The following is a 14,545-nucleotide window of genomic DNA, read 5'->3' on the forward strand; positions in this document are numbered from 1 at the left end:
TGCTTCTACCGCATGGAATATTTACAAAGCTCGAGTGTTTTCATCCATACGGACAACATGAGTTAACCAACGTAGCCGTTACGTTTTGACTCGTTCACCGTTACCWATGCCAAAGAACCATAAATCTTCCTTAATCTCCCAAAACTGCTCCCGCCGACTGATTTTATGTTGCATTGTCCATGCACTCGCACTATATGGCAGAACGTGATTGATGAGGAACTTCTGTTATTTGGGCTTTGTAGTATTGTTGTTGGTGTTAATGCTGGTTTTTCCAGGAATATCTGGTCAGTCTCAATCCTTTTCTGACGGCGGGCTTTAATAGGACCTCATATGCGATAGTGAGGCGGCTTGTTGCACTATAGGTTAGGTTAGGTGGTGGGGAGATCACACCTATAATGTTGTACACAGCCCTTTTTGTTGCTAAACGAAAAAATTCCTTTAGTTGGATATCATCTATCGGCAAATATGCCCTGAACATATCATAAATATGCTTAGGTGTCTTATTTCTAAAAGGCGAATCGAAAAGCGAAGCGAAAAATTTCCTGAAACTACTGTAATTTACTCTGGCCCAGAAAGATTATGCGACTTCACAGGCCAGTAGTTGGTAACAGCAATCCAAAGGAATTGCTACCCGTTCCCATTCCGYTGTTTTTGGGAAGGGCCTGTGCTAGCAAGCTCATCAGCCTTACAGAACGGTAATTCACGCAGATTGTGTGTTTCCCCTTTTCCATATCCTGAAAAGAAGTTGATACGTACACTTTGTCAGTTCTTTGCTACCTACTTTGATTAGCTCGGCCGACAATCCATCTTTTGAGATTACTTTATTTTACCCGCTAGGAAATATTTAGAAAAAGTTTCGCTAAAATATTTGCTTTTTACTGTATAAACATCTGYCAGCTCAAAATTTTCAATTATTACTCAAAAGTTGCTCTTTATCTTCTTTCCGTTTCAACCTTGAGTGATTTCAATTATGATTATTTTGCAACCAACTATGTTGGTTTCTCAACCTTGTTYGGGCTATTGTTATATCTTAGTTTCTATTTAGCTTTTCTCAATATTTTTTGTGCTCGTTTTCCGCTCAATCAGTATTAAAATCTGCAAATTGCAAACAAATTCGAAAAGCAAAAACAMAGTGCATACAATTTTCAATCAAAAATTTAGATATCAACGTGCAGATAAATCTATATGCAAGGCTTAGTGGAGATACTCACGGCTTATGTATCGAAAGAAAATAAGAAAAAAATGTATATTAAAAACCGGGTAATTGCAAACATTCCAGCGTAGAAAATCGTCAATGAAGTGGAAAGAAAAACAAAAGTCAAAGACAAGGCAGCGTCAGTAGCTAGACCAAAGGAGTACAGCAGTAAGAGACGCCTTAATGTAGGAGGCACACTTCATTGGCACTTTTCTTTTTAACAYAMACYTTTTTGCTTTATTTAAAAARATTGCCTGCAAAAGGAAAAGCACCCGAAACAAAARTGGTTGCAGGAAGAACGCACACGCATACTTAAGTGTGGCATATCAGGCATCAGTTGTTGGCGCAGTGGCACTGATCTGGACGCGCGGTTCAACCGGCTGAATTGCAAACGTCGGCGACAATGACAATGGCAGTGACCGTGGTGGTGGTGGTACGGGCGTTGGCTACTCCACCTAGTTTGAACACGGTGTCTATCAGCTTCTGTGTTGCCAACCGGGCGTTACGTGGAAAAGTAATTACTGATTAACCACGACAATGACCATAATTACAACACTTTTGCGCTACAATTTTATTGTGGTATTCCCTCGAACGTTTGTGCGGTATCTCGCTGGCTGCCAATTGCTGCGCTTGATTTGTTGCTAATTTGCTGTTGCAGTTTATATATATATTTTTTTTTCTTGTGCATTGGTCTTAATTGTGTTGACTGACAACTCGGAAGTTGTTTGTGTTTCGGTCGCCAATAATTTTAKTTTTTACAAATTTCTTTTCCTCTATGATATTGCAATTTTATCTAGCGCTGTTGGCAATGATCCTACTGCCAAGTGGCAGCAAATCACAGAAAGCGCCGTCAATTTAGCTTGCACTTGACGTTGTCGTCGTAACATACAGTTATTGTCTGTTGATTTCTCTATGACCGCAGTGGTTATTATTATTGCTAATGTGTTGTAATTAATTTTATGCAATGCATTGTTGTTGCATTTGCATTAGAAAATGAGAAATTGCATAAAAGATTAATCGCTATAAAATTTGCATCAATTTTATTCGTGAAGACACCAATGAACCCTGTATTTAATAGATGAAGTATTTTAAATAGCAAAGGATCAATTTCAATTAACACATCGATTTCTCTATAAACTGTACAAGGAAGCAGCGTTTATAATACTTTTTGTATCGCGTGAACCTGATTTTTTTATTAAACCAGGACTCATGAAATTTCTTTTTACAAGAAATGTGTTTGTATCTCAGAAACAAATCTTCAAAAACAAATATTTTATGCCTTATACTGTTAAAGGTGATTTGTAAGCAGACCAGTGGCTTTAAGTTGGCCTGGACATGAATGAAAACAAAAAAACTGTAAATKCTGTGGTTGATCGATGATATTCATTGCGATTTTGGCTTTAAATTCGATTACAATCGTAGCTCGCTGCGATGGTGCATTATCATCGTGTCAAACCCATGAATTGTTCTTCCACAATTCCAGCCGTTTTCAACGGATGTTTTCACGCAATCGCCTCAGTACCGCCAAATAGAACTATTCTGTCCCTCCGGCGCAAATTCTTGATGCCTCCAACCACGAATATCGAAAAAATAATGAGCATCACCTAGATTTTTGCGTATCTTTGGTGATTTTTTGGTTCCGACTCGTTTTTTCCCCTCCATTTTGATGACTTGTTTGCATGTCAAACTCATAAACCCATGTCTCATCGGCAGTAATAATGGTCTTCATAAATATGGGTTCCAAATTCGCACGACGAAGCATGTCTGAAGAGACATGTTTACGGTACTCTTTTTGAAAAAATTCAGTTTTATTGCGACGAGTCGAGCAAGAATGCGTTCCATAMCTAAAATATCCGCCAAAATCATTCAATCGGACTCGGGGGAGATGGCGAGCTCCTCTCTTGCACTAGTTTCTCACTTCGCTAACTTCAATTATAGCTCTAGCGTAGGACTCTCTGCATAAGATTCTGTTATTCGTGGGTATGAACGGCCTTTCACTCGTGAGTGCAAACTTTATACTCATATATGAAACCCCTTATTATGTTTCTTTCTCTCTGGAGTTTCTTTTCAGTTAGGAGTTTCAAGTTTAATTCCAATCTCAAAGAGCGTATGGATTTTTATGGGAAGTTTCCACTTTCGGCACRTTTTTGAGTTTGTCTTCTACAGAAAATTAAACGCTCGGTCGATCAGCAGGCAATGYGCAACATAATGTAATCTACAACTGTGTCTACCTAATAGTAAAATCACATTAATTTTATGCGCCTGAAAAGTTCATTAGCGGTTAATGGGAATCTACAACAACACATGCCGACACATTTATAAATATCGATGKCTTTGCAAAGTGACGAGCATAATGTGTGAATACATCATATAAKGAAAATACATAAATATAAATGTAGTATGGCTGTATGTAGAATGTAGACTTCATGGATTCCACCATGATGCTAAGGAGATTAGACACATACTGCGGCCACTTGACACGCAAGACTCCGCATACTCGCTCTCACATGCGCCACGCAATGTCAGAATTCTTCCCACTTCTGTTGCAAACCCACAAGTGCCTCCAAACCCCTCCTCTCAAGTTGCCTGTCACCCACTCATAAAGTGTTAACGCACTGTTCCTCTTTTTTTGCCGCGGCRCAGCTCGAAGCCAATGTGCCGTTTGTGTTGCTGTCGCCAACTTAGTGACGTCGGCTGTCACCCGTCGAAAGCCTTGCAACCATGTGTATTTATTTTTCTTGCTGTTTGCATTAATTTCTACAACACTATTTGCACTCTGTAGCACCTATGATGCAATCACCTGTCTGTATGCGGATTGCCACCATGTCTACGCATTKGTTGCATTGCTTTACGCATTCCCCACTCGTGGAGAAAGACACTTGTTCTTGTTCGGCGGGCTTTGTAACTTTGCTGCTGATTCCATCAAAGCACAAAAACAAAATAGCGGGGCGACAGTGGCAACAAATAGTTGTATGTTGCGCGTGGCTGACAGCAACCCATTTATATATTGCGTTGGCACTTACCGCATCACACTTGGTGCGCTGCCTTTTCGCTTTTTGAACTGTCAACATACATGACAATTCTGGCATTTTCCAAATTTTCGCTCCTCACTCGCCGTTTGCTTTAATTTTTCACCACTAGTTTCTCACTTCGCTAACTCTAATTATAGCTCTAGCGTAGGACTCTCTGCATACGATTCTGTTATTCGTGGGTATGAACGGCTTTTCACTCGTGAGTGCATACATTTACATGCGCCTTTGTTATTTTCCTCGTACGCCTTTTTGGTGTCAAGTTGCATACGAATGCGAAAACAATGCAAAGCGACAATTAAAAAATACACTAATTAATTGTACTTGCATTTTATATGCGGCATATCTACTTATATATGGTGTTTACAAATTTACGTTTACATTTTGTAGACTTGGCAATAAATCCGTTAAATGTTTCATTCATAAAGCATTTATAACAATAGTAAGTCAACATTGTTTCACAACTTTTTTTTTTTTTTTGTATACGAAGGCACATCTTTTTACGTCCAGGGATTTATAGAATTTGATTTAATTAAAAGTCAATATGAAATTAAAACTAAGTTTTTAACAACAATTTGGAATATTTCTTCTATTCCTTAGAATAGGGTAAGATGGGGATGACACTTGGACTGATTGATTGATATGCGATTTGTAGAGTTTGGTTTTGGGTCGATATAATGTACCGATTCTTTTCCAGCACTTGACGTACGATAAATATCTGGTCAATGATGGATTGACTAGAACTAACGACACTCTGAAAAGATCTAATGAGTTCGACTTTAATCTCTTACACAGTACGCTTGATTATAATTATTATAGTTGGCCCCAACTTTGGGGTCTCACTTTTTATGGATTGGGCAGAGTCCACTAAGGTTTCAATCTACGGGTCTGCGTCGTCCGACCATATTCTTAGACGTTCTTTAAAAATATTTTAAACTCTGCCATTGCGACGCCATTTCCGGTGACCCCCTCGGAAGAAAAATGTACCGGCGTTGGCAGGRTAACTCCTTACATGATCATCTAAAGTGAAAAAAATACGTGATATACATAGTTAAAATTAAAATTTCGAATTTTTTTTTCCATACAGTTGTAATCGAAAAAAAATCCTTCGCCCAAGTCTTTAAGAATTGAGGGTTGAGTACTTCCAGAGAAATCTTTCCAACGAACACACATTTTGTAACACACATTCTCAAGAAAAAAGCGTTTAAAATCGGCGCACTCAAGGCTGTATCTCTGAAACTATTACTCCGATCAACTTGAAAATTTGGTCAATATCTAGAGGTGTTGTAGATTTTAATAAGACAATAAATAAATTCGATGTAATTCTTCCGGCTTGTTCATTTTCGATTTTTGTAGAAATTTTGATGTTTTACTGTAGAATACTTCAGAACTCTCTTTCAAACCTTGATATCATATTTTTACAAGAGTATATTTCCCTATCTGATCCAAATTATATGTATGTTTGTATATTTATTTAACCCAAAAGATTAATTTTTTCCTATGAAAATATRCAAATTAAATACAAATCGTATTTTAATGTGCCACAGATAGTCACACACTTGCTTGTGGTTGATGCCACATTTATAAATAGATAGTGGCAGTTTTTTGTTGCTGTTGATTTTGACATGTAGTTTTAGTTTTTCGTTGTGTCTGTCATATTTAAGACGCTTGCCACACTTTTATGGCTGTTTTTGTTGTTACTACTACTACAACGCCARCGCCGACTGCGTGCCAYCGCCTTTGTTGATGATGAAAGTGATTTATCTGCCACACGCGCTGTTGCTTTGAATCACAAAGAGATCACTTGCTGTTGATAGCYACCGTCCGCCGCTGTGTCGTCTTCTAACCTCCAATACGCATATATGCATATGTATGTAYGTAAATAGGCGGTGCCACAGCAAATAGGCACACAAATTATTTTCAAATGTAAACATATTTACATGTATGCACACATATGTATGTACATATGTAAATAAGCCARTTGCAATGTGGGCGGCTAGCAATAAATTCGTTGAGTGGAGTGGAGCAGCGCATTTTACTTTCAATATCTACAGCTGCCTTTTGTGGRTTAAATGATGCACTCATTTTCACTGCTTGCAACGCAAAGCGGCTACGTGGAAGGTGAAAATGCGGGTGTGCAGATGCGTTGTGCTGCAAGTAGTGTGGGTGGGCGGACAAGAGGGTAACGTTGTTGTAAGTCTACAGGCACATGGCTGACTGGGTCGCTGTCGACGACCTACTGACTGCGTGTGCTGCAATAACTACGCATGTGTGTGTGTATGTGCTGGAAGTATTTTATTGTTACACTTTGACTTTTTCGCATTTTTCTGCACTTCTTTTTCGCTGCAATGTAAAATGCAAAACGCATTTTCAGTTTCCTAAAACTGCTTTTAATTTACATACTCGCACATACACATTTACATACATACATACATATGTACTCTGAAACTGACGAGTGTGCCACAATTTTTTTCTTTCGTTTGTGTTTCTTCCTTTGTTTTACGACATGTTTTTGTTGTTGCAACGGAAGCTCGGCGCATAAAAGTTATTGTTGCATACAACAGTTGCCTTCGCGTACACAAAAATATTTGCTACAAAGTGATTTTGCGCCTCCGTTATCTTCGGCTAAGATGGTGGCACCGAAATAAGTCTCTGTATAATTCCTTTTTTAGGAGTTTTTTTCTTTTTCGTTAATATTAACGCTGTGCTATCTTCGCTTGTTTACTACCACGCCTTTTACTGTATGCTGGATCCGTGTTACCCACGAAAGTGGTCATAAATTTTATAATAATTATGTGGGAGTAACCTCTTCAGAGTCGTGTATGTAAATTGTGTTGCAGAGCGTAGAAAAAAATAAAAATTTGAAATTGAAAATGCTTTTGTTGCACTTAAGTTGACTTGAGCGAAAATTCATAAAACAAATTGTTTCTTCATATCCAGTTTTAGATTGTCCAAAATGTGTATGTTTTTTGATTAGATTATTGTCATGATAGTCTCGCCATTTRAGYTGGTTATTTATTACTCGGTGACTAAAATTACCTTTTATTAATTCTCCATAAATCCATCAATTTTCCATAATACAAGCTTATTTTATGCTTTTATTAAATTGAGTTTATATTGGAGTCKATCGGAAATGCGTTTTGGTTATAGTTGTCGAAGTCAGCTAAAGCTAAAAACGAACTGTTCAACGAGGACCATAAATAAAGGGCTGTAGCTCAAGCAAAGACTTAGTTAGTGTCATTTAAGGACTCTTTACATACCTGACTTATATATTCTGGATAAGTAGGAGATTAATCTAATGCAATATCCGCTATGTAAGTGAGCAAGACTCACTCTAGTTTCGCGTGACAACTTGAATACGTTGTGTTGATGACTGCTTTGCTTCTCTATTAATGATACTTGATGCCTGTCAACATTTATATTCCAACCGATCAAAATTATATTAATAAAATATCGATAAAATACTGTAAGAATGACCTTTTGATATCTTATGTAATACTTGGAGTTAAAACAGTTTAAAGGGGGGTTTGCAACTTATCTTGGAGCTTGAGGATATTATTGTGTACCTTGCTACTAAGGAGATACCAAGAGGCATCCTGCAGTTATCGAGAAATTTCGATCTTGTTTATAAGCGTCTTACTGATCCATGTAACTGTATTGGGGTTGGGGAAATTAGAGCCGAAACCGTTCGGCACGCTGTATTGGGTTGCAATTTAACTTCACCCTTATCCTTCTAATTTATTCCGCTTACGCGGTTAAAGCCGAATTAACAACACTGCGCCTGTCGTTCTTCCTCTTTACAGTTTGGGAAAATTGGAAATTCCAAGTATAAGGCTGTTGTTTCGTTTTCATTGTAGAACTTATTTTCGTGGCGGATCCTAAACCCACAGCACAACCCTGTGTAGGGAATGTTTCGCCTTCTCACTTTAGCTCTTCAAACGGATATTCTTAGGCTACCCAGAAGGTAGGTTTCCCAAATGAATGGGAATCATAGAACCTTCCTCACTTGCGTATTAAACTAATTTTTGATTTAGATGTAGATTAACACTACGTCCTAAATTAATTTCAGCTCGCAGTACTCCTCCATTTTGGATTAAGTTATGTACACACATTTTAAACCATGCTAAATTTAGTATGTGCTACAATTTTTGCATACATTTGCATAGCTTGCATCTTTCATAACTTTTCATTTCCGTTCCATTACATATTTGAATGAGCTTTTATTGATATTTTCTCCACCACTTTATAAATGCTCACGCTCTCCACGAGAAAAAAATCGTATGTGCATCCATTTGCAAAAAATCAACACCTGCAGCAAGCTCTTCAGCAGAACATCACTGCATCTGAATGTGTGTGTATATCCTAAGCAGTTCGCCTACGCTTCGCACGCACGCAACATTTTTACACACAAATACGCATCTGCGAAAAAGCACATAAACAATTGTCTTACAAAATAACCGACAGCAAAACGTGACACCATATTCCGGTTATTGAACTACAATGCCTGAAAACAGCAATAGCAACAAACAGTGTTAGTCATCGTGAGCGCTAGCAACATGTTGTGAGATCTTTTGGCACGCGCTGCAAATGTTGCTAACGGCATATCGTATCCATCATATGTACTTACTAGTATCGGCAACATGACTTGTACGTGTGCATATGCGTTTAAAAGTATCTTAGCACAACCTAGCCCAACATATGCAGGCAATGCGCATCGCTTCGGCGATGATGTCGTCTACGTTTATTGTTTTTGTTATTTGATTCCACTGAATATGTGCCGCTACGACAAAAGCGCTGCAAARCTCTGAACAACAAAGCAGCCACAAATCAGCTGTATGTGTTGCTGTTGTACTGAGCATACTCATTTCATTTGTTTTTGTTTGTATACATACTCCCTGTGCATTCGTATGGCTGGTTGATGAGAACTCTTGCTTGTGGGAGCGCGCTTTTTAGTAATCGCTCTACTCAACATAATGTTCTTGGAGAAATTTTAGCTTTGCAATGTTGATGCACTTGGGGTGTTGCCAATGCGGTGGTTTTTTTATTTGACTGAATTTTCCGAGATTTTATGCTATTAAATTAAGTATGCATTAGCAGCATACACTACTCGGAAGTTCAAACTATAAAGRAGAAAATTTAGTATTTAAAAATTTTGAAAAAAAGTTCTTTTCTTTACTATTTTTGGTGGATACTAGCGTTAAACGCTGGGCGCAAAGTTCTATTAGGAATATTACTGGTAGATGAAATAAAAAACAACTTTAAATCCTTAGGTAAAATCTTTTTTTTTACTTTTTCTGAGAAAATTTAACATAATAATGTATTGTATGTATATATTTTTATATCGCAACAAAGTACAGATTTTTACGAAGAATTATCTAGTTAAAAATAATATTTGGACGTCAGTTTTTTTACATATCTACATTATTTTTCCTTTCTTCTTTGTTATTCTATCTTTTCTTTCCATTGGGCTTCATCCTAATATAATTTTTTTGCCATATGAAATTGTGTAGCCTGAGCTATAAATATGTATATCATAAAAAAGTAATATGCTACTTTTAAAGTTTTGTCAAAATTATTATACTATATTCGCAAAGTTCTTCGAATCAGCTGAGCTACACTCATTAATAGTACTGTAATATACAAAAGGTCTTATAACAGCCAACGAAAATTCAAATTTGGTTAAACTGGAAGTTCTGTATCTACTTACATTTACTGCTTCACAGTATTCCCCTGAATAATATCGTTACAACGAAGTATTCTTCTAGATGTTTTTTGTTCTTCATCCACTGCCACAAAAGAGTTTTTTTTTTATTTTACTTYTTAATCGSTCTACAAAACGCTSACTTGTACGCTCGCTCATACAACAAAAATCGGCAGACGTTTTGTTTACCACCAGGCGGCTTTTTGACTGCAGTGGTTGCTGCTTTTGTTGACTTTTCTCGGCTCATGAGCACACGTTTACTTATTCCCGTTGCTTCTGCTTTTACTTGCCGCTCTTAGCTGGCACATTAATCACACCGCTGCTTATCGGCTTGTGAACATTTACGTGTGTGTATACTTTAGTGTTGCATAGCGCTTTTCCGCCTGCTCTCTGCATTGTATGCGCTCTCGTGAGTGTCTTCTTGCCATGCGGATCGATATAATATAAAATGTTTTCCACTTTTCCATTTACGGTTCAGTCGAAAGCTTCAAATCGTGACGTTCACAACAGAGGAAAAAAGAAAAGCGCATAAAACGCATTCACGCACGAACCTTAAAAGAAAAGAAATATTTATTTATTTAAAAAAAATATAAAGTATATATAAATTAAAGAAATTCTCAAATTCTTCCAAATCACCAAATAATTTAAGGAAAAGCAAAATATTAAATTTTCAAACGAAAACGTGAACAAAATCGAAAAAGTTTCGAAGAGTGCTCATATTCAGTATTATCCTGCCGCGTTTCCAGCTACAGAAATARCCGTTAAAACAATAAAGTGTTGATTTCTTTGTGAGTTTTACTTAAAAAAAATAGAATATGCGAGGAAAAAAAGACAATGGAAAATTGTGAAATATTTCAAAGGACTCAAGACCATATAGAAAAGTATTATCTCATAGCATCGCAGGTGTATTGTAGCCGCGTTGCAGCTGGCCTACGCATTATACTTGTGCAGCCAAATGGCCGCCAGCATCCCACCAGCTGTATGTAATGGCTCTAAAAGCTGCGCTCTCATCCTGTTCAAGGATACAACTTACGCTCTTCGACGCTCATATAGCTTTCAGTCCTATTGCATGGACATAACTGCGTTGTAACTGGTTTTCACTCTACACCCCTGCCACAGTGCAACCCCCTCAATTATATATGTGTAAAGTTTCGGCTCTCCGGCCAAATGCTGTATTGATTTTACTACTTCCTGCAAAAGTTTACGCACTTTGCTAGTAGAAAAACTCAATTGAAACCCAGTGTGTGGGAGTATTAAAGGCATTTATGCTGTGCTATTTATTTATTTTATCTGTTTTTCAAAGTCAGCGCTGACTGACGTGCGGTACATATCCTTGACAGCTGACATGTGACAAGGATACGCAGTATGTATATATGAAATACCTTATACGGCATGGAATGTCACAGAGCGTAGACATCTAAGAGTTCTAGTCAACTTTTGTAATCAATAATGTCTTCATCCTTAGAAGTATTTCACAATTTCCCGGACACTATCTCCCATATTGCCATCACTCAAGCGTTTTTTGTTTCTTTGTGCTCAACTCTAGATTACTTTCTTGAAAAAGCTAAAGAAACTTCCAGTAGAGCACTTGCCACATCTACCGACTTAACGACGTAGCATCCGGCGAGGTTTTTTGTTTTTTTTTTGGGTTCAAGAGGAAGTCCGAAATCATCAAAGCCAACGATCTTTCACGTGTCAACGTTGCAATTGTGCAATTAACATTTAAATAATATATARCTACAACACACGAAAAAAATAAACAACACAAAAATGGCCACATATGCTGCGTTCAAACATGTTGAACTCTACAATGTGGGCAAAACTAAAAAGAGGTAAGCAAAAGTAGTCAAGTCAAACCGATTAACTCCATACTTAAATAAATATGTACTTTCCATATGTATCTTGTTCGTTAGCTTGTATCCGTATGAGGCTAGTTAGTGACTTTCCAATTCTACTTTAAACTGGCAATTAAAGTGAAAGGGCTGAAAATCGTACTAAGCGTCAATTTACTAACTCACAGTAGCTTCTATTAAAATGTTCAGCCAACTGAGCGGCAATGTGTGTTTTAACTTGCTACTGGCATTTCGGGAATAAGCCATGCATATTTATATACGTACATACGGAAAGTAAGTGCTTAATTGCAGAAGATGACTTAATGGCGGAAAGTAAAAAAAAAAATGGCTAAATCGGCTGAGCACTTTTCTGAAAGGGCAATTTATAGGAGCTTATTTGTGGTGCTACAACAATTAGGCCCACAAGAATTTATTTTTTTTTTTTTTTTATTACTCAACTTTCGAAATTATTAACTATTTCCATTATTCTTCCGTCTGAATTTTTCCTTAATCAAAATTATCTTCTTTTTATTAATTAAACCTAGTGGTAGGCTGCCTAATGGGTTCAGACTCTTATATATTTTCTGGAAATGGTTCTATACTTAAAAAAAATTATTTCAACATGCAATAGTTGCTACTTATATAAAACCCCTGTCTCATGTCTTTTGAMTCTGGCACACATTGTTTAGCTTGTTTTTTACCTTCAAAATCCAGTATAACTTAAACTTTCTCTCTTTAGATTTCTTTACAGTGTTTATAGTAGATGGAATTCCATAGTACAGACAACAGTCAATAATATCTGTGTTGTTTTTTAACTCACCGCATTATAATTTTCAACTTTTGAAAACTACGAAACTTTCACATGACCTTCTTCGATACTTATATTTATCACTTATCGAAAGAATGAGATTCCTGATAAAAATTTTAGATTTTTCTAGGAACTCTGGTTTGTGATTTTTGTCACAAAAGACCACTTTAGAATGATCCATTTCGATATTCGATACTTTTTAAATACAAAAAAATACAGAAAATTCAAATTTAATGGGGAATGTTTTTTTATCATTCGAAAGATTATTCTTTGGCCTTTATATTTTGAAATATTCAAATGTTGGCCGCGGCTACGTCGCAGATTGCCCATCCGTTGAGTCCAGTCGTTACGAGTCGTACGACTGGCAAATGGCAAATGACACACGTGATGATTTGCTTTAAGGTCTGTGTCACATCTCGCCACAGAAAAAAGTCTAACGGTGTGATATCACACGATCTTAGTGGTCAATCGACCGAATCAAAACGTAAATTTATCTGCTAACTAAAGTGTTCTCAATAAATCCATTGATTAATGCGACGTATGACGCCGTCTTATTAAAACCAAATATCGCCGAAATCACGAGCTACCATTCAGGCATCAAATATAACACCATAGACCATACCAAACTGTTGTTTTTTTATGAAACGGCAGGTCTGCAATCTTTTGAGATTGCTCTTTTTCCCAAATGCGACAATTTTGCTTGAACGCTGAATTAAATTTGGCTCGAAAACTTCAGAACCTGTTGGAACTTTTCATAGAGAGAAGTGATAGCTGTATTTTGTACGCCTTCAAATTAAGATATCGAGGTAAAATGCGCCAAGTTGTTCCGTTATATGTATTTATATAGCAATAACAATTTTTTAAGGTTTTGAGAGAATGTTATGCAGGAAAAAAATTTCTCACCGCCAGACATCTTTTTACGGAGTCAGGATCAAGGGACTCATACAAGTTTTGGCATTTTATTTTCCAGAATAATTTAATAATTTTGAAGAGTTGTTGAAGGATTTCGGACATAATGGATTTTACGAGGGTTTTCTGTTTCAAAAATTGGAGAAGAAGTAATTAAAGTCTTGATTTTCAACATTTTGACATTTTTTTTATTGCCCAAAGTTTAGCCAAATATCTAACAAAGATGATACAACCTTTGTAACCCATGACTTTACTAAAGTTAATTTTACGAATACTTTAAAATTTTGAAAGCATTTTACATTACTGCTCTTCACCATCATCTCACCCTAATTTAATGGTAATCAAAATGAAATCAGCTATCTGCTGAATGCTCATTAAAAACACATTCATTAGTTAGCATTTATCGGTAATATAATCTAAGCAATTTACSAAGAATACTCGTAATACCACAGAACCATGCCACATCAGCGTCAAACGGCAGGTAGGGTTATCACACACATACATACATATATCCAAACACACCACAACCCAACTTAGAGTGTTAACACTTTTGTTTAGCCATAAAATTCTTTTATTAAGAAATACACACTCACATACCAGAAGCCTTAAGCTCGCCCCCGCAAACGTGCACACCAACATGCCAGCACTACTTGACCCCGTTAGAGGTAGATGCAGGCAGTGAGTATGACGAAAGCGTGCTCGAGCAAAGAAATGAGGTTAGGATTCAASTTAGAGGTGAGAGTATCGTTCACAAAACATATGGTCAACCCTCGACACTTTTAAAGTAACAACCTCATTTTAATTTATTTTTAATTTTGTGTCTAAGTTTATATGCAGGAATTAACAGCACCCTCTTTGGTGGGTGGACGTATAGCGTTTCAGTATCAATCAAATATGAAATGCATTATAATGTTGTACATGCAAACAACCCTTGTTTGCGCGCTTGCTTATTGTAATATTTTTTTTTAAACTTTGTTGTTGCACGTCAACTTTGTATATTCTTATATGTATATGTATAGTGGGTAGGAACTATACAAATTTTATTTTTAATGACTCAAATTAGATTACAGG

The 14,545-nt window shown here is 36.8% G+C and overlaps 1 protein-coding gene across 7 annotated transcripts in view; it reads left to right on the forward strand.

Annotated features, from left to right (window-relative positions):
- Nucleotides 1-14,545, forward strand: part of LOC108976512 (microtubule-associated protein Jupiter) — a 193,452-nt gene that overhangs the window by 103,981 nt on the left and 74,926 nt on the right. For 3 of the 7 annotated variants that reach the window (XM_018945677.1, XM_018945674.1, XM_018945676.1), the window contains exons 1-2: nucleotides 10,410-10,713; nucleotides 11,472-11,757. The exons of 1 other annotated variant lie outside the window; for it this stretch is intronic. In XM_018945677.1, coding sequence (XP_018801222.1) covers nucleotides 11,696-11,757 — 62 coding nt within the window. In that variant the 5' untranslated portion in view covers nucleotides 10,410-10,713; nucleotides 11,472-11,695. Of the gene's footprint in view, nucleotides 1-10,409; nucleotides 10,714-11,471; nucleotides 11,758-14,545 lie in introns of those variants that run through there. 3 more of the 7 variants (XM_018945680.1, XM_018945678.1, XM_018945681.1) reach the window with 3 other exon arrangements.

This window comes from Bactrocera latifrons, unplaced genomic scaffold (genome assembly GCF_001853355.1).
Source record: "Bactrocera latifrons isolate USDA-ARS-PBARC rearing strain unplaced genomic scaffold, ASM185335v1 scaffold_77, whole genome shotgun sequence".
NCBI classification, from domain to species: domain Eukaryota; kingdom Metazoa; phylum Arthropoda; class Insecta; order Diptera; family Tephritidae; genus Bactrocera; species Bactrocera latifrons.